This window comes from Camarhynchus parvulus, chromosome 10 (genome assembly GCF_901933205.1).
Source record: "Camarhynchus parvulus chromosome 10, STF_HiC, whole genome shotgun sequence".
Classification (NCBI taxonomy): domain Eukaryota; kingdom Metazoa; phylum Chordata; class Aves; order Passeriformes; family Thraupidae; genus Camarhynchus; species Camarhynchus parvulus.
In genome coordinates this window covers 2474016-2492883 of record NC_044580.1, presented here as the reverse complement: position 1 = coordinate 2492883, position 18868 = coordinate 2474016, and the positions used below count along the sequence as shown (strand labels likewise).

The window sequence follows — 18868 nt, the reverse complement described above, 5'->3', positions numbered from 1 at the left end:
ATATTTAACCAGCCAAACCCCCAGTGGTTGCAACAGTAGAGCACCAAGTGGAAACTCCTGCTGCCCAGCATCTCCAAGGCTTGTCACGTGCACACTGTGCCATGGGAGAAGCACTGATAAATAACCCACAAATCACATTTAATGGCAGTGGGGAGAGGAGAAAGAACCCCACCATGAGACTGTGACCAACACCAGGCACCAAAGAGCTGCTTCATCACACAATAACCAAGGGGCACCAGCCCAAAATTCTGCAATAACCTGATGTCTGCTCCATTTGGACCTTTTGCTCTTCAGCTGCACCTCTCCCAGCACCACACAGATAATCACAAACATAAAGATATAGCTAGAAAGTGTCTAAATCAGCTTTTAACCTGCTAAAACAGATCATAGTACAACTGTCAGCAAAAGGTTTGCACTGCTCTGCAAGTGGACTGAGTGACCTTAATTTGTGGAGATCCATTCACATCCATTCTTCCAGGAGACAATTACAGGAAACCTCACAAGCACAAAACCTCATTTCTAGCAGCTTAATAAAATTCCCAGGAAGCCAGCATAGAAGATGAGATCCAAGTGTTGAGTACTTCCAGGACATGATCTCAAACTTGCTAGTTTTTAAACACCACCAACTGAGCACTCTGAGAAGCTGCTGGAAAACTTCCGTGTAATCTAATATTCCCTGGCTCGATTACAGCCAGAACATGAGAGGGCTGCTGTGAGAGAGGACAGCAGCTAAAGGACTCCATCTGCCAACCCATCCGTGCTCTCTCCCTCTGCCATCCCCTGAGGTCTGGGACAGAATCACACCATGGACATTTCTGCCATTGGCCATATCAGGGCTCACAGCACTGGAACAAGCTGCTGGGTGTCACACAGTTCTCACCTTCCCCTCAGAGATAATAACAGCATCAGAACTGCTCATTCTCTGTACCCCACTGAAGGGGGTATCTTACATACTACTGAAGCCACATCAGAAGACTGGAGTTAGAACTCTAAACCACCTGAAAATGTACCAGTTTCCTGCCATTTCCACACAACTCAAAAGAAGCCAGGCTACTCTCTGTGACTGTTGTCACCTGCTGTCCTCCATCTGCCATTTGCCTCCTCACTACAACTTCCCATTAACACACACAGAGCCTTCAAGTTCGACACCGATCATCTCCTCAGCTCCCTACATCTTTCTTCATCTCGTTAACTTCCCTTCACACATCATCTCCTAATTCTGAAAATTAAGTTTTACAGAGTTACTGAATTAGTACCATTACCTGATGGCACCAAATGGTAGCTTGATCAGTTTGTAGTAACTCACGTGCACTTTACTGTTTCCAGCTCTGATGAACATACATTCTTCTAGCAGGGGAAGATAATAAAAAGCAACTTCAGCAAAAACTCTATTACTTCAGTTAATTGGTTCAAGAGACAGAAATGAAGCAGTCAGCTGCTTTACATTTTCTCAGAGCCTTTTGGAAAGCTTTCAGGTTAATGATTAGGAGCTGCAATGAAGACCCATTGTCTAATAGAGCTTTTAAAAGCAGAAAAAAATACTCAAGCAACAATTCCAGGATGAATTAGCAAATTTGGAAATGCAAAAACTGAATTTGCACTGTAATACTTCTAAATAAAAGAAGATGGCATGGATTCACCCTGCTGCTCTCAGACGACTGCAGAAGCTCCACCACCAACTCAACACAAATTAAAAACAACCAGGGAAGGTCTCTTCCAGCATTTCAGCTATGCTCACTTCCATAGCAGGAGAGCTAGAGTTGATGACAGGACACAGAGAGATTAACCCTTATTTTATACATTTAATCTGAAGAATACTTTGGTTTCTACTTCCTTTTGCTACAGTTCTGGAGAATAAAGTCCATCCTTAAAGAGGAAGGACCCATAGATCCTGAGCTGATGTTCTACTGCCCACAACAGCAGTATCACGCAAAGGGTTTCTTTCTTCCTGGTGTCTCCCAGCACAAGAAATCCCAATATAGGAACAAAAGCTCAGCAAAGCTGGGTAGACAACACAAGCCCCAGCTCTGGTTTCTGGAGTCTGTGCTGAGCAACTGCAGCTGCTGTGCTGAGCAGCGGGTGGGAGCACATGGGTGCCAGCGTACGCTGCACAACGGCTTTATTCAATCCTGTGCCTCCCACTCAAGGATTTGCAAAGACTTGCCTTAAAAGAGTAGGAGAAGGTGATGGCATCATTTCCATATAATTCTCCCAGTTTACTATTTCAGCAGCCCTGTAATATCTCCTCATCCGCTGAGGAGGAAGCAAACAGCCCCCAGTGCTGCAGCCAGGCTGGGCACAAGGTGAGAGCAAAAATCCTGCAAGTTTTGGCTACCATGGATGAAAATGGCTTTTATGTTCATCCAGGTAAAATCCAAGTCCCTGGTAATCACCAATTTCCCCCTCAAGTCAAACCTTTAGCCAACATCCAGTGCCACAGAGCTGCTCTGACAGGATGAGACCCCATGAAACAGAAATGGATATTCAGGAATCAATACCAGACCGCTGTGTCCCCATCACAAATGATACACGGTCACCTTCTCTGCTGGTCAATAGAACACCACTCCCACAACCAGGGTCCACAAAACATATCTGAGCCTGCTTCCTTCTCGACACCACTGCTCTTCCAGACCTCCAGGTTCCATTTTTCTTCTTCTATCCAACATGAGCCCAATCCTATTGAAATTCTAACCAGTGTCCACAAAGCATATCTGAGCCTGCTTCCTTCTTGACACCACTGCTCTTCCAGACCTCCAGGTTCCATTTTCTTCTTCTATCCAACATGAGTCCAATCCTATTGAAATTCTCACCCCACCACATTTAGTTTGGACCCACCACATAGCTACTGCACTCATCTCATATATGGATCACAAATGTTTCCAGCACTATCAGACACAAAACTTGGGTTTTCTCCAGATCACAAGCATCCCTAAGACAGAAAGAACATCATTAGATACTTTCAGTTCTTTACAGTCTCAAGAAGACTACACACAGGGACAGTTTCAGTTCTTCTCTCAGACCAGTATAACAACTCACTAATGCCTGGCTTGAATAAAACACACTGTGTTGCTTCAAGAGGAAAGCAAAAGCACATTTTACCACAGAAAAAGAGCTATACTGAATGAAGGCAGTGACTGACAGTAAGTACCAAAACACCATGGCTTGGCCTAAGAGCACAGTGCAGAAATCTCTCCCCCTGCACAAGATTCCAGAGAGGCCAAGGAAGAGTCTGGACACCCAGAACAGCTTAGCTATGCACCAGCTCTATTTCTGCCTGGGAGATGATGTGACAGCAACTTGGATTACGATTTTAATCTGAAATAGGGCAGTAACTGGGCAAGACCAGACCAGCTCAGAAAATATTTATTCAGCAGAAACACAAGCTCACACAAGCACTGACTCCTGGACTTGCCACTGGAGTCAGTGATGGGAGCAGGAGTGACCAGGCACAGGGACTGACTGGGTAAAGGGGGTGGCAGGTTTATTTTAACACAGACAGGATCACTGTGCCACCAGACAGCTGAGCGGGAACAACCCGGACAACAGGGACTTGCTTCCAAGAAATCTGTTTGTCTCAGTCTGCCAAAAGCCACGTGTCAGGCATGTTAAAGCTGAGTCTTCCCATATCAACAGACCCTCAAATCTTCTTGTCCCAAAGACTGCAAAGCATATTGGGGTATACTTTGATGCCAGGTACAGTCAAAGGTCCCATTTTTTTCTCCATTATCTCACCAGCTATGAAGAGCAGGTCCTCACCCTCTTCATCCCAGTGTCTGGGGGCTGTATTCACCTGGCCTACCAAACAGCAGATCCTGATAGTAAACTGTGGGAATACTGCCAATATCTACTACCAAGTGTCCTCAACGTAGCCACGTGAGCCTGACAGAAACACACTTTTTTATAAAGGTCTTTTATTAGTCAATGTTGGAAAGACTGGAAGTGGCATATGTCAGGCCAGCTACCCATCAAGCTGATAAAAGGAAACAACCCAAAGCACATTTTTCATGTGCTGTCTTCAGTGACTCAACTCCTGAATGAACTGTGCATTTCTGGGAAGGTACAGCTCTGCTGATGTGAGCTCCAGAAACTCTCCTGTTTGCAGGCAGAAGTGGATGTTAAAGGAATAAAGCTGAAAGATGAACTGCACATCTGCTTTCTTCCTTTACATCACTTTGTACAAGTCTTCTGGAGTCTCAAAAAAGCTTTCCCTGCTCTTTCCCCTCACTCCAATATGTATTGGTACCTTGAGTCAGCTCTTTCACCACCATGTGCACTGCCAGGGCCTGGCATAGAGCCAGAGGCACCCAGAGGGCTGTACCCACATCCTGGGATTTATAAATCTGTACAAGAGTGGCACTGCTCCTCCACACCAGGGAGGAAAACTGCTGGCTCTGCTGGCTCCTTCCTCCAGCAAGGAACAAGCACCTCAGCTCTGGCCAGTGAATGATTTCCCAGTTAACAGCACCCAGCATTTCATGGATTTTGCACACCTTCAGCACAACAGAACTTTGTTTTTGCTGCTTTAAGCACATTCAGAGGCATCATCCAGACCAGGGCAGTGTTAGGAGGCTGCTATGAGCAAATGAGCAGGGGAAGTATCAGAAGCAACTTGAAGAAATAATGATACCATGGTATACTTGAAATGTTTAGAAGAAATCAGACAAACTCTAGGAGGATGAAGGTATTTTTCTAATACTCAGCATCACAGTTGTACTGGGAAGGGTAAATTCCCAATAACTTGTGGATTTTTTTCCACAGCCTATTTCCATGGCAGATCTGTCTGTAGGCTCAAATGTGTGCCATGAAAACAACTGATTTTCTCAGTTAACTCTTACAATTTCTCAGCAAAGGGCTCCCAAATTGGCCTTCCAGATGATGATTTAAGGGTGTTCCCTCCTCAGACAGTGTGCAAGCAGAGGATCAGCCTCCAAGGATGTTCAGCATCAATGTGTCTCTCAAATCCTGCTGGTTATGTCTCAGGTTTTGGGTGATCTGACCTGCTTTTGTTACTGGGCACTGCTGCAGAACACCTATCACAGGGTGCTTGGGCACAAAGACACATGAGTTGTTCAGTACAGAAGATATAATCCAGCTAAACTCTGTATCACCTCAGGACAGCCACTGCTGATTCCTAAAAATCACAGGATAACCTGACTGTGAACAGAGAAATCCCCAGAAATCAGAGTCCTCAGACTCACAGCTATTTGGGGGAAATAACTCACCATGCAAAAATCTCACAGTACCATGCCTGTGCAGCCCGTCCTGAGTCCTGACTTCCAGCTCAGAACATTATAATGAACATTTTCCAACAAATATACAGACAGGAAAAAGAAAATGGTAAGGGATGATAACTTCTTCCACGAGCACAATGAGGTGGCACCCACAAACTCCTGCAAGTTAAAGATCTACCAATATAAGTAAACAAAAGCCATCCCAATGAATAACTTCTCTCATGGCAATGGCCAAGTTACCTCAAAAATATTTGGATACATAGTCACTGGTGGCATGCAAGTGTTAACCCTTTCATCAACAGCGTGACTACTGAGAAAAACAGGCTTGGCACAAGAATTTTTAGCCAGGGACAATTTACATGAGTATTTTTGGAGAACAAAAAATTCCTTAACATTTTTCTAGCTTCTCTTTCCCCTCCAGGCCCTAGTGAGAGAAGTTCTTGGTGCATTTCTTCAGTTCTCTGTCCTTCATTGCTTCTGATTTTGTCCCTTCTTCAAAGGAACACCCACTTTTATGACCCATTCCCTCTTCACTGGGGCAAAGAGGAAGTCTTCCCATTGCACAGAAGCATCACCACACTCCACAGTATTTCAGGAAAGGAAAAAAACACATTCCTCAGAGTGATTTGTTCTGCCCATCACAGGCAAAATATGTTTTAAACACCCAATGTCACCCTGACAAACAGGCAGGAAATCCATGCTGGTGATACCTATGCCTTAGTCTACAACTCTCAATCAAGAAAAAAAAAAATTAGCCATCTTAAGAAACTCTTTAGGCCCAGGAAACCACTGCCAATGCAGCAGTGGCTTGGGGATGTAATCTTCGGCAGCATCTTGATGCTGGCAGCAGCCCCAGCGCAGATGTGGTTGTGGCTTGTACCACTTCCCTGCAAAAAGCAGCTTTACCTGCAAAAGCACTTTGTTCTGCTGGCACAACCTGCATCTGCACTTGGAAAACCTGCCAGCATCCTTTTCCCAACAAGCCTCTGCTAGCTGGGATCATTTTTTAATGATGACTTCGCAGTTTATTTACCACACTCTGCTCATTTATTCTTACTTAGTTTTACAGCCAACAAAACACAGCCCTGGCAACACGTTACTTTATAAGCCGGGATTTCCGCTACAAGAAGTAATTTTTCCTCTTTATACCCCAAAACGTTTTCCTCCAAGGGTTCTGCAGAAGCCACCTTTGAAGAAAAGATATTCTGGAGGCATGAGGAGTTTAGTGATCACTTGTTCACTCTTGTTCCCAACAAGATATACCTTGAAGTCTAACTGCAGTCTCTAATTGCTGCAGGTATTTTTAACCAGCTACCTGAGCTCCCTGAGTTAAGAGAAAATAGTCTGGTGGGATCTGATACAGAAATAGCAGAACACAAGTCATACAGCAGTGGGGGAAAATGGGAAACCTTCAGTGTTTCCACCATTTTCTTGTTTAAGGCCTTTGAAGACTTGCCTCTACACAGACTTGCACTCATTTCATCAGAAGTGTTTCTACAGCTGTTGAGTCAAACCAGCAAGGAGGTGCAGATTCCCCTATCCCTATTCCCTTTTGGTAGGGAATGGAAACAAACCTGGACATGCAATTTTGCATTTGATGGACCCCACACTAGCTGACAAGGATACCCCTTGTTCCTCTTCCATTAAAATATTACTGTCATCAAGACATTGGGCTTCTGCAAGAGGAAAACCCCACCTAATCAGCCCTGCCTTGTAACTGCTGTGCAGGGCAGCAAGAGGAATAATTACACTAATGACTGGTGAATAATTGAGTGCACTGAACAGGCTGGCACCCAGCCTCCTCCAAATCCCAGTGCTGCCTGCAGAAACACCCTGGCAAAGGACAGCAGGGAATTACACCAGGCACACGAGAGCGACACAGAGCCCAAACACCCTCCCCTCCAGAGAGCTTCAGTATCCATCATCCCTACAGAGAACTCCAAGTCCTTGCACTGCTCCCCTTCTAGAAGTTATCATCCCAGCCAGAAATGGTTTTGTGCACATTTTCAAGCACCAATTTCAGCTCTATTAACAATACAAATAAGGACATTTCAAGCATGTCATATTACCAAGTAAAATAAAGAGACTGGTTGTTACAGAACAACCTAATGCATATCTAAAATATGTATAAATCAGAAAGTATCACCTTAATTTGCTCAGATGGCCTTTCAGTCACTGCAGAAGTATTACAAACTATCAAAACAAAGACATCCGAAAGATTATTTCATCAGATCTTCACACTGTATAGAAATTGTTAATTTTTTTATTGAATTGTTATTTTATATTATAGTTATTTTCATCTATGCACACTAGGTGAGATTTTACTCCAAGGACCTTCCAGTTTACACTGTTGCTCCCAGAGGAAAAATTACACTGCTAACTAAGAGCCGGAATGTTGCTCTTCTCCCCTTTTTATTAAAAAGCTGCAGTTCAGCCTAGTTTTAATACACATTTTTTAACAAAGCTCTGTCACTTCAAGCTCCTGCTCTGGAATCCTCAAGAAATCGCTCTCCCACACTCTTCTTTTCACACCATTCTTTTTACTCCCTATTTCTCAAATGCTGGATGAGTAGGATAAAGATAACTAGGAGTTAACTCAGTCTTAAGTTTTTCTTCCCACACAGGAAAGCTCATTGCAAGGGAGACTGTTTATTCATGTGAGTCCTCCTGGTTTCCCCTAATCCCTCTCCACATTTCTGTCTGCCAGACAAAGGAATGCTGATTGCATTTGTGTTTTGTTGCACAAGAACACACCAAGCCCACAGTTACCAGCTGCAGAGGGCATCAAAATTTTGAAAAACTCTCCAGAGTTCTTTCCAAAATTAAATATGCACTTCTAACTAGATATGCACACAAAACAGACCACAGAAATGTTGAGGTGTGGATGCACATCCATTTCTTTGGCTGACAGAGTTGAACAATTCAAACATCATCACTTCTGGAACCTGGAACAAAGCAGCTGCTCATGGGGTCAGAGGGCTGAGCAGGAAGAGCAGAGAGGAGACACTTTTAACTGGAGAGTTCCCTGATCCCCTGCATTCTACAGCCCTGCAAACAGCTGCACCCAGGCAGCCAGGGAATGGGAACTGTCCAAGACCAACATCCATGTAACCACGGCTCTGCTGTGGGTGCATGTGTCTGTAGATCCCAAAAAGCACCACGGGGGATGAGTGTCAGACACTCAAGCACCAGAATGGTTTGAGTGAGTTGGGGTTTCAAGCCAACCAAGCCCATCCCAAGTGCCCCAACTCCAAAACCCAAAGGCAAACCCCAAAGAAGTGACCTGGAGTGAAGCACTGCACTGTCACTACCACAGCAGGTCCACACACCCAGCAAAGCAAGCACTGGACAGTAAAAACAGCCATGTCCTGCTGTGCTTTTTACACAAGGGTGTTGTTCAAATACCAGCTCCTTCCTCTGTGGGTCTGGAAGTGTTTTGATGAAGAAAAAGCAAAAAAACCACCCTGTGCAGGGCAGCACCCAACACGCTCCTTCAGAGGTTGACCCAGTCACGAACACCAGGCAGGAAAAGGGAACCTTCAGAACCACTTCAAATTTTCATTTCTTTACCTTGGAAGAAACTCTCTTCAGGCTGCCTCCTTAATAAGAATTGCAAATATTAGTTTAAAAAGAAAACCTTTGAACTAACACTCAAAGAAGTCAGTTATTTTGGCATTTGACTACTTTTAGGTGCAATTATACAGATTCTTCTGGTTCTATTAAGTTTTTACTGTGTCTTCTCCACTTTGAGAGGACTTTAACTGTGCCCAAGTAGAATCCTTTTGAGCAGGAACTCCTACTCTATCCTGATTATCTGCTGGGAAACAGAGTCTGCATCCCTCATCTGGTGAAACCACTGCAACAATCACAGACAGTTTTTCTGAAGGTGATAAGCAAATATCCAAGCTTTTAATTTCAAACATTGGTACTATCTTCCTTCAGCTCTCAAATTCCTCAAATCAGAAAGCAATGAAAGTTTGATCTGTTGTGAATTAAAATGCACATGACAAGGCCTATTTGTGGTGTCACAGCACATGGAGAGTCCCTCCCCTCAGACCTGGAACCCTTTCACACCTCCATGCTTGAGACACAAGTACTGTCCCACAAGACCTAATTTTGAAGCAGATGGCCAAGACATCATCCTTGCACTGCTTGTCCCTGGAAACAAGAGGAGCCACGTGGTGTTTTAGCAGGTTAGTTTTTAACCAAGGAAGATACAAAACCAGGAATGTTTTAGAAAGACTGGGCAGCAGTACCTTCATGTACCAGTAAGCGGGCACCAGTGGAAACCACCAGGAGAAGACCAAGAAGCCCAGCTGTAGGTAGGTTGTACCCTCAATTAGTGCCAAACTACAGCCAAGAGCCACCTGCTGTCAGGGCTCTCAGCTACTGCCCTGTCCCCAGCAGCTGTATTGGCTCCTCTCCCAAACACATCCACACAGGACCACAACCTTTTGTCATCACAAGCCTGGCAACAAGGACAGGCACATGGAGAAGCTGTGCTCTCCTCTCCAGCTGTCTGGGCTCCATGCTTCTCCAGAGGGAGGACACATCCCTCCAAAGCCAAATCTTTGTTTCTCCCTTTTTACTAGGCAGTGGCAATGCCTATCAGCTCTGTGCTCCACCAGTTCCCATAAGTTGCCCAAAACTCAAGGCAAGACTGCTGGCGATGCCAAAATGTGCCACAACCGCCCAAGAGGCTTTCACAAGGGCTTACTCACTTCTTCCAAGTGACTTTGCTGCTGTCAGAAGCTATCTACGTCAGGTTTTGGATCTGAAATGATTCCCAACATCTGGAAGAAGTTCTCAGTCTTTAAAAACAAAGAAAAGACTCAATGCCAACGGTTCTGTTTGAGTGTTGTGTACGTACAGTGGTTCAAACCCTCACCACAGGGAGCTGCTCTGAGTACCAGAGAGTGACCCGGCATTGCTACACCATGTAAACAAGGGGTCACTCCTGCAAGAGCCTCTGCACTTACATGGGCATTCCTAATTCAGGAAAGGAACACACCTGTGAAGTATAATCCCAGTTACACTTGAAACTACTGAGGAAAGCCTTGGATGGCACTTTTCAAAGCATTTATTTAAACAGAGTTTCCATCACAACTCAAGATCAAAAGCTAAGAGCAAGGCAAGGAATTCCATACAGGCCAAGCTCAGGAGTGTTTCCAACACTCCCAACACCAAACATCCAGGATGGTGAAGATACTTAAATATTATCAGTATTTCCATTATCAAAGTACTAATGACTTTTCCCCACGTGAATGCCTCATCCCCTCAGAGCCTCCTGCACCAACATCCCCCACAAAAAGCCAGCAGCCCTCTCCCAAACCTGAGGCATCTGTATTCCAGGCTGTGCTCAAATGCACCATTTGGCATTACTGAGCAGCAACAAACCCTCCCAAGGTGTTTTACAATAAACGAGGCTGCAATTTCCTTGGAGTTGCTGCAGCTACTAAATGACTTGATGAATTCAGCAGCATTAAGCACTTGTATGCACCCAACAGCCTCCAAACATCCTTTGTGGCTGTCAGGGATCCAGCACAGCCAGGCACAAAGAGAAAACATCACTTACAATACTCAGAGCCTGATCATTCCAGAAGTACCAGAAATCTGGAGGACCCTGGAGTTCAGGACTGAACTATGTGGAAAGAACTTCCAGCCTTATCAGTTACAGACAATTCCAGGTTCTTTTCCCAGTTAAACATCTTTCCTAAGCAGAGGAATGAGCTCCTACCTTCTCCAGGAAAAAAAAGGTTCCTACAAAGAAATTCTGGATGAAAACATTGACTTGCTGTTAAAACAAGCACAATGTGGAGATAAACCATCACTTCCTTCAACTATCACACTTGATACCAACAGCAGAACCACATTCTCATTTGTTTAATTAATGGAGTAAAGGGGAAGAGAAATTAGCTTAGAAATAGAAAACTGAAAACCATTCAACAGGTGCCAAAGACACAGGACTGCCCTACATTTCCAAAGGGCATTGGAGCTTTGGGGTTTATTTGCTGTTAGAAACTTGAACTTGTGCAAGGTTAAATTTAAGGGGTCTGAGCTTGGGGCAAGTATAAAAGAGGAATCCATGTTTTTGTTTTTAATGATGCTTTAACACCCAGAAATACCTCGTTTTGCATCAACTGCAGTCTCACAGCTTCCACTTTATAGCAGAAACAACACTTCTACTTTGCACAGCAGGGATGGTCCTGCTCACTGAAATTAAACCCACAGGGAATAGCAACAACCGTGTTCACTATTTAGTTTTAGCTTTCTGGAAATAAACATTTAAAAGTAGCTCAAAAAAAAATTAGTGTTTTCAGTTTCACTTTGAAACATCCCAGAACACATTGATTCCCATCTGCACCCCAAGGCCTCTAAGGAAAAGGCTGCATTGCTGTGATTTTGGGAAAACTACATTGAGACAAAAGCAACCAGCATCAAATGTTTTCACACACGGCCAACCACGAGATTTGCATTTGGCCTAACAGAAACATAAAGCACAAAGCAAATGGGTCATATTTAAGTACTAAGTTGAAATTCCTCTGGAGACTTAACAAGACTTTTCTACCTGGTAATGCTGAAATTTAAAGTAATATTAAAAAAAATTCTATTATACTCAGAATTACATGTCTTGGCAGTCAGAACAGACACCATGTCATTTCCAAAAGCTTTGGAGTGATTGCTTATACAAGATTCCAGGAATGCTTTGTCACAATCAAGTTTATTCCATTCCTTGGAAATATTAAATGCATTCCTACCATAATGAAACACCTTATAAACACCACGTGACAGAAACATGGGGTTTCACAAAGCATTTCCTTCCAGCATCATAACATTCAGGCCCCTGACACGAATTTTATTATCAAATAAGTAACCACACAAGGAGGTTTGCTAATGCACCTCGGGCTGGGAGAGGACCCGGATGGAAGCAGCTCCAGCCTCCAGTGCTTCCACCCACAGACTCCCACCTAATGCTTGTCAGGCAGCTCCAAGCACTCCCAATTTCCAAGATGTCATCTTTAGTATTAAATACAGCTTTAAGCACAACCCTGTACTACAAGCAGCAATTCCTGTTGCTCACTGGCAAGTCATCCCTGTTTTGGGCAATACCTTTGGAATGTGCTGCCCACAGTATGCTGAATTACACCAGCATTGGGAAGATTTCCTAAGTTCTGCCTGAAAATCAGGATGTTTTGTCCAAGCAAGTGAAGCCACTGTTTAACAAGACCCCTCCTGTAACAATGGGTTTGCACTTGTCATCACAGAGCTCTATTTAACCAGGGCTGTGAACTCCAGGGGCCTCTGGGAAAAGCCATTCCTCAACAAAGAGGGGTTTTTAACTCCTGAGTGGTCTGAGGTTTGGGTATATTTTAATGGCAAAGCTTCTACCAGCAAGGACCTCACCTTGCTTCCAAAGAAATCATCCAGGTCCATCGTGTAAATGAGAAACCTGTACTTGATACAAATACTCTGATGTTACATCTGACCTGGTCTGCTCGAAAAAAAAATCTAATTTAAAGCCTTTAATCAAAAGAAAAGGTATTTTTGAGCTAGACTAAATTTTGTTGGATCTGAGAATGCTACATCCTTCCAGAGAAAGCTCAGGTCTGAAGCTCAACATGCTCACAATCATGCAGGCCAGGCACAACACCCAGCCACATCCAGGATCCTGATCCCTGCTGTGGGGTGGGGAAAGAAAACAAGAGACTCAACTCCTTTTTCTGCCACCTCAGAGCTTCATCCCAGTATTTGCAATACCTCAACATTACAAAGTCCAGGAAGAATGAATATGGTCAGTGACATCACAACAATGTCATTGGAATGCTCCAGAAAAAGGCAGGCAACAAGGGGAAATTAATCCCACCTGGTAATACTGGAATTGCACAAGGTTACAACAAAGCAAGGAGAATGCTGGGCCAAGCCAGGCTACAGAGAAACATCATGTGCTCTACTCAGAGCAGAAATAAATATGCCATTCTAAACATTTTTCAAGTTTATTTTCAGAAAAAATCTAGAGCAAAAATGGAAATAGCAATCTGATATTAAAAAAAATAAAGAAAGAAGTGGCAGTGGATTATTTGGACAAAAGTTCAGAGAGGAAGAATATGGGGAAGACATTTAACTGTGGGAAAATACCTTTGGGAAGAGAAGCCTTTTGTTCCACAGCACCTCTCTGTCTAGGTTTTTACAGTCCCTTGCTAACTTATTCTGCCAGCAGCTGGAAAACCACCAGAAACCCGCCTGTTTACTTAGACAACTAAAATTCCAAATACCATGGCAAATGGCTCTCTGCTCCACCTAATCACAGGGAGAGGATGGGAGGAATACTCAAGTCTCAGCCAACCCACAGCACAAGGTTAAGGGGTTATTCATACCCCTATTTTTGCATTTGGAGAGCAAGGGGAATTCTTGTTGTGCGACACATGGAGACAAATCAGATTATGAGCATAAGTGCCAAATGCTGTACAAAAACCACCATTAAACACCTGAAATCTTGCTTATGCTCAGACAAGAAAGAGCAAGTGTAAAATATTCTGCATATGCGAGACATTCTGAGACCTGCCTGGTTCACTGCAGGTTCAGCGGCCTTAGGGAGGCCAAGTGATCAGAGTTTGGCACTGAGCAGATGTCTCCAAAAGCCCATTCCACACTAAGGGGTGAATGACAGGCTCTGTGAACAGAAATTTAGCCACAAGTTAGCTCCTACTTCTGCAAAGTCTCCATCAGATCAAATCCCTGCCCTGAAAAGTTCATATTTTTTCACACAGAGCTTTTATTTGGAAACGACCAAATGGATGGGAGAAAAAATTTAATTTAGACCATTCAGCTATAGCCCTGTCAGCTAATAACTGCTCAAATGGAGTGTTTTAATATAGAGTTACACCTGCCATGGCTCAGATACCTCCTTGAAAATACTCTGTGGCTTCCCTGTTCCATTTTCCTTTCACTTCAGCTGCAAAACAAAACTCCATTTATACCTTACACTAGATCATCAAAAAAAATCACTCATTAGAGAGCACAAGACCCAGAGATGAAGTTTTCAGGCTGCACATTACATCTCCCTTGAACAAATAAGTTCAAAGCACTCAAAAATGTAACCACAACCATCACTATTTGCTCCCAAGAACCCACGGCAGACACACACGGACCAAAGCCATCAGTACTTGACTGGAACAAGTGAATCACAGCTCAGCAACCGAGGATCCGCAGCAGGATCCCGAGCCAATGTGACTCCAGAAAAGGTTTACTGAACCAGAAAAGCAGCAGCAGCAATCCTGGTTGGGTGCCAAACACAAGGAAATAAACAGAACAGAGCCCTGGAAGATTTCACCAGCAGCCACAGGAGTGAGGATGAGCAAATCCTGAAGCATCGGCCAAAGTCAGGCCAGTTACCTCAGAAGAGCCCAGAAATGTGATGGCAGGAAAATGGCATTTAACAGCCATCCACGGCAACTGAGAGTTTCCTACCCTCTCCTGGTGCATGCCAGGGCCTAAGCTGGTTTTGGGGCCCGAGTTTACCCATGATATTCTCAACAGAGAGACTTTGTGCACCCGGCTCTGCTAAAGCAGGAGGAACTACTGCAGACCCCAGGCAGTAACTGGAGCAGGAGAGCAGCCACGGGAAGGTCGGGGGTGGCTCTGCAGAGCCCAGCACAGGGTCAGGCCTCCCGCTGCCACCCCGGGGATGGGGCAGAACAAGGGGCTCGTCACCTCACCCCATTTGTCTCCACTATTTCTGCAACTCACAGGTCGAGCACACAAGTCAAACAGCTTCAGGGCGGTGTAAGAAGGGGGCAAATCCGCTCAGACCAGCAATCAGGACCTTCTCTAACAAATTAGTTCACAAAGAACATGCAGGTGAGTCCACCAGCCAGGTCTGGAAGATGCAGGAGCACGAACACTCACAGCTCCTCACTGGCAGCAACTTTTCCACCACTTGTCTTATGCAAAGATAAGGAATATGTCAGAGTCTCTTCAATACAAACAGAATGGGACATGACTTTTGCAATCTTAATCATTAAACAGACTCACTATTTTAATGGCTATTTGAAAGAGTAAAAAGCTGAAGGTCCCAACTGTTTGCATGTCTGCCCGCCAACTGCTTCCCTGCCTACATCAGGATCAATAACTGGGAGCAAAGAAACATCCCTGTTTAACCATGAGATCTTCTTTAACTGCAGGGTAATCAGCTAATCCGGGCAGACTCCTTTATTCAGCTTTACATGGGCAATGCTATCATTAAAGTTATAAAGTTTAATTTGACTCAAGGAATGCCATTTACTAATTTAGCACGCAAATATTTTTGCAGCTGTTTGCATCAAGCTCCATATAAACTACAGGGGATTTATAGCACATAAAGGAACATTTTAAAGTGCCTGTTACAGCCACTGCAGAGCACAGGACGGTTGGAGAAAAAACATTCACTGAGGCATCTCGTGTTTAAAGAGATTTACCAACACACACAACCACCGAAACAACTGCTTTCTGGACACTGGATCCCTCAATATTTAATATCCACAGATTTCTCATACTATTCCCGTTGGCACACTGGATAAAGGGTAGCAACTTTCTAGTGACTCTGAGTAATGGTAAAATAAATGGGAACTAAAGAAATCCCATCACCTGAAGAAAAGTGAACTGCATCGGGAACTTGATGGTGAGCTGGAGCCAAACCCTGCCACGAACATTCAGAAAAGGATGCTAAACCGCTTCAATGGCTTGATTTTTTTTTCCCCAAAAAACTTAGGAGGCAAGAGATAAGGCGTAGATACTTTGATCTAAAGAAGGTAGATGCTATTTCAAACTCTATTTCAGTTTTAAAGAGACACGCTTAAAAACTGAGGGTAAAAAAAGTTACGGTTGTGAAGGGATTGCTCGTACCCCTCCTGGTCTGTGCTGGAAATAAACACAAGGTTCAACCTCTGTGTGTGGCGGGGGGAAGGGAAGGGAGACGGCAACAAAACCAGAGCGGTGCCTCTCCTGGAATTCCAGGGCTGGCCATGGACTCCGCGGGTTAGCGAAGGAGCTGGAGGAGCTACACCCCGCCAAACACCATGAGGACGGAGGGGAATCAAGAAAAAAGCACAGATTACGGCCCCCAGCTCGCAACCACACAAAGAAAGAGGAGCCCTTTCAGTGCCAAAGGCCTCGTTCCCGACGCTTCCACAGCAGGAAGCGAGATCCTGGCCGGGCCCGAGGGGCCTCCCGGGAGAACGGGGGGACGAGGAGCCCTCTCCACCCCCAGGGTGCACCGAGAGGAGTCGTTCCCCCCGCCCCTCCAGCGTCGGAGATACCGAGTTGAGCCCCCTCCATCCCCGGGGGGTACTCAGGAGCCCCCTCCAGCCCCGGGGTTACCGACAAGTGTGTGTGAGGCCCTGCCCGCGGACGGGCCGGGCCCGGTGCCCCGCAGGAGGCCGCTGGCCCGTCCCGCCACCCCCCACGCCCCTTCCCCGGTGCGTCCCCCCCAGTCCCGGCGCCGGGGGGCCGCACCTGGATGACCTCGTTGACCTCGCGGATGCACTCCACCATGTGCTGCAGGATCTGCTCGGCCGTCAGCACCTCGTAGCGATAATCCTCCTCCTGCTCGGGGCCGCCGCCGGGGCCCGGTCCGCCGCCCAGGCCGCCACCGCCGCCGCCGCCGCCGGGGCCCAGCCCGCCCGTCTCGCTGCCCAACAGCCCGTCGCGCTCCCCGCCGACGCGCAGCCCGGGCTCCACCAGCTCTACTTCGCCCAGGTCCAGATTATCGTCGGGCTCGTCTTCCTCCTCGTCCTCCTCGTCCTCCCTCCGCGCCGCTGTCCTCGCTGCACTCCTCGTCCTCGTCGAACTCGTAGTTGTACCCCTCGTCCGAGTCCATGGCGAGGCGCTGAGGGAGCGGCGGCGGCTCCCGCGGCCTCCCCGCGCCCGGCCCCGCCGCCGCCGCCGTTGGCCCCGGCCCGGCCCGGCCCCGCCGCGCCTCAACCGCCGCCAACAAAGGGCCGCGGCCGCCGCGCTCCGTCACCGCGCGCCCCGCGCGTCACCGCCACCCGCCCGCGCCTGCGCGCCCGCCGCCATCTCACCCCGCCCGCCGCCGCCATCTTGGGTGCGCGACACGCCCCCACCCAGCCCCCGCCCGCCTCATGCCCGCGCCGCCATGTTGAGTGTGGCGCGGCGCCAGGGTGGGTGCCGCGGGGAACCAGCGCGGAATCACCGCACCCACTGGGGTGGAAAAGACCTCCGAAAGCATCGACTCCAACCTGAGACCCAACACCATGCTGTCAACCAGATCATGGCACTGAGTGCCACGTCCAGTCCCTCCTTGGGTACCTCCACGGATGGGGGCTCCACGATGTCCCCATCCAATGCCTGACAACCCTTTCCATGGAGAAATTCCTCCTGATGTCCAACCTGAGGCTCCCCTGGCACAGCTTGAGGACATCTCCTCTTGTCCCGTTTCCTGTCCCCTGGGAGCAGAGCCCGACCTCCCCAGCTGCCCCCTCCTGTCAGGAGTTGTGCAGAGCCACAAGGTCCCTCCTGAGCCTCCCTTCCTCCAGCTGAGCCCCCCCAGCTCCCTCAGCTGCTCCTGGTGCTACACAATATTAAGTGGTTGGGATGGACCTTAAAGCTCATCTCATTCCACCCCTTGCCATGGACAGAGACAACACCTTCCACTATCTCAGATTGCTCCAAGCCCCATCCAACCCAGCCTTGGACACTTCCAGGGATCCAGGGGAAGCCGCAGCTGCTCTGGGCACCCTGTGTCAGGGTCTGCCCACCCTCACAGGGAGGAATTTCTCCCCAATATGTAACTTAAATGTTCCCTTTTTCAGTTTGTACCCATTACTCTGTCCTATCCCTACAGTTCCTGATGAAGCTGGGGGAGTGGGGGAGCGGAAGGTTTGGGAGGTCACCAGCTTCTCCTTCTGCCCACCCGGTGATGGGACATGAGGTGGAGCTGGGGCATGGAACCTTCATGAAGTGTGCTGTGGACCAAGAGTGGAGAAAACTTCCAGAGCCACCATTAAATTGAGTGGTCTCTGGCAAGCGACTTGTGAGGACAATGTGATGCAAATGTGAGGGAAAGGTATAGGAAAATAGCTTGCACTGCCTCAAAATCAGAATAAAATAATACTGAAACCCTCCAGGCAGAAATTCCTAATCATTCCATGGGATAAGCATGAGCCCACTGTCCCTGGGGGGACCCTGACTGTGCCAGGTGGCATCTCCAAGCTCCTGTGTTGCCTTCTGGTCTGTGAAGATGGTACTACCTGGGTTTTCACTGGTGCCAGGCTTGATTCCCTTTATTCTCTGTTAATTTGGCATTTTGCAGAGAGAAGAACATATGAGTGGTTTCACCCCCAGACCAGGGATAGACTTTTTTACCTCCTGGAGTTGACAAGTGCCCTGGGCAGTTCAGGAATGCCGCTCCCAGCTGGTCTCATCCCTGCCAGAGCCTCTCACCTGAACACTGAGCTGCTGCAAAGGGCAGGATGAACACTGAGGTGCTGCAGGGGCTGAGCACCCTTTGTCTCAGCCTTCCCTGCCTCCAGCATCAGCTGTGCTCAGCCTGACATGGAGGAGGCTCGCTGGGCTCATTGTCTGCAGCCGTTCGGGGAGCTCACGGAACTCTGGTTGGCTTGGAAACAAGGCTGCAGTCTGGC

The 18868-nt window shown here is 46.9% G+C and overlaps 1 protein-coding gene across 1 annotated transcript in view; it reads right to left on the bottom strand.

Moving 5' to 3' along the window:
* The window catches only part of ARIH1 (ariadne RBR E3 ubiquitin protein ligase 1), a 52410-nt gene extending 35249 nt beyond the window's left edge, over positions 1-17161 (bottom strand). The window contains 2 exon segments of the mRNA XM_030955653.1: positions 16722-17012; positions 17014-17161. Coding sequence (XP_030811513.1) covers positions 16722-17012; positions 17014-17085 — 363 coding nt within the window. The 5' untranslated portion in view covers positions 17086-17161.
* Between the last annotated feature and the right edge of the window lie 1707 nt (positions 17162-18868).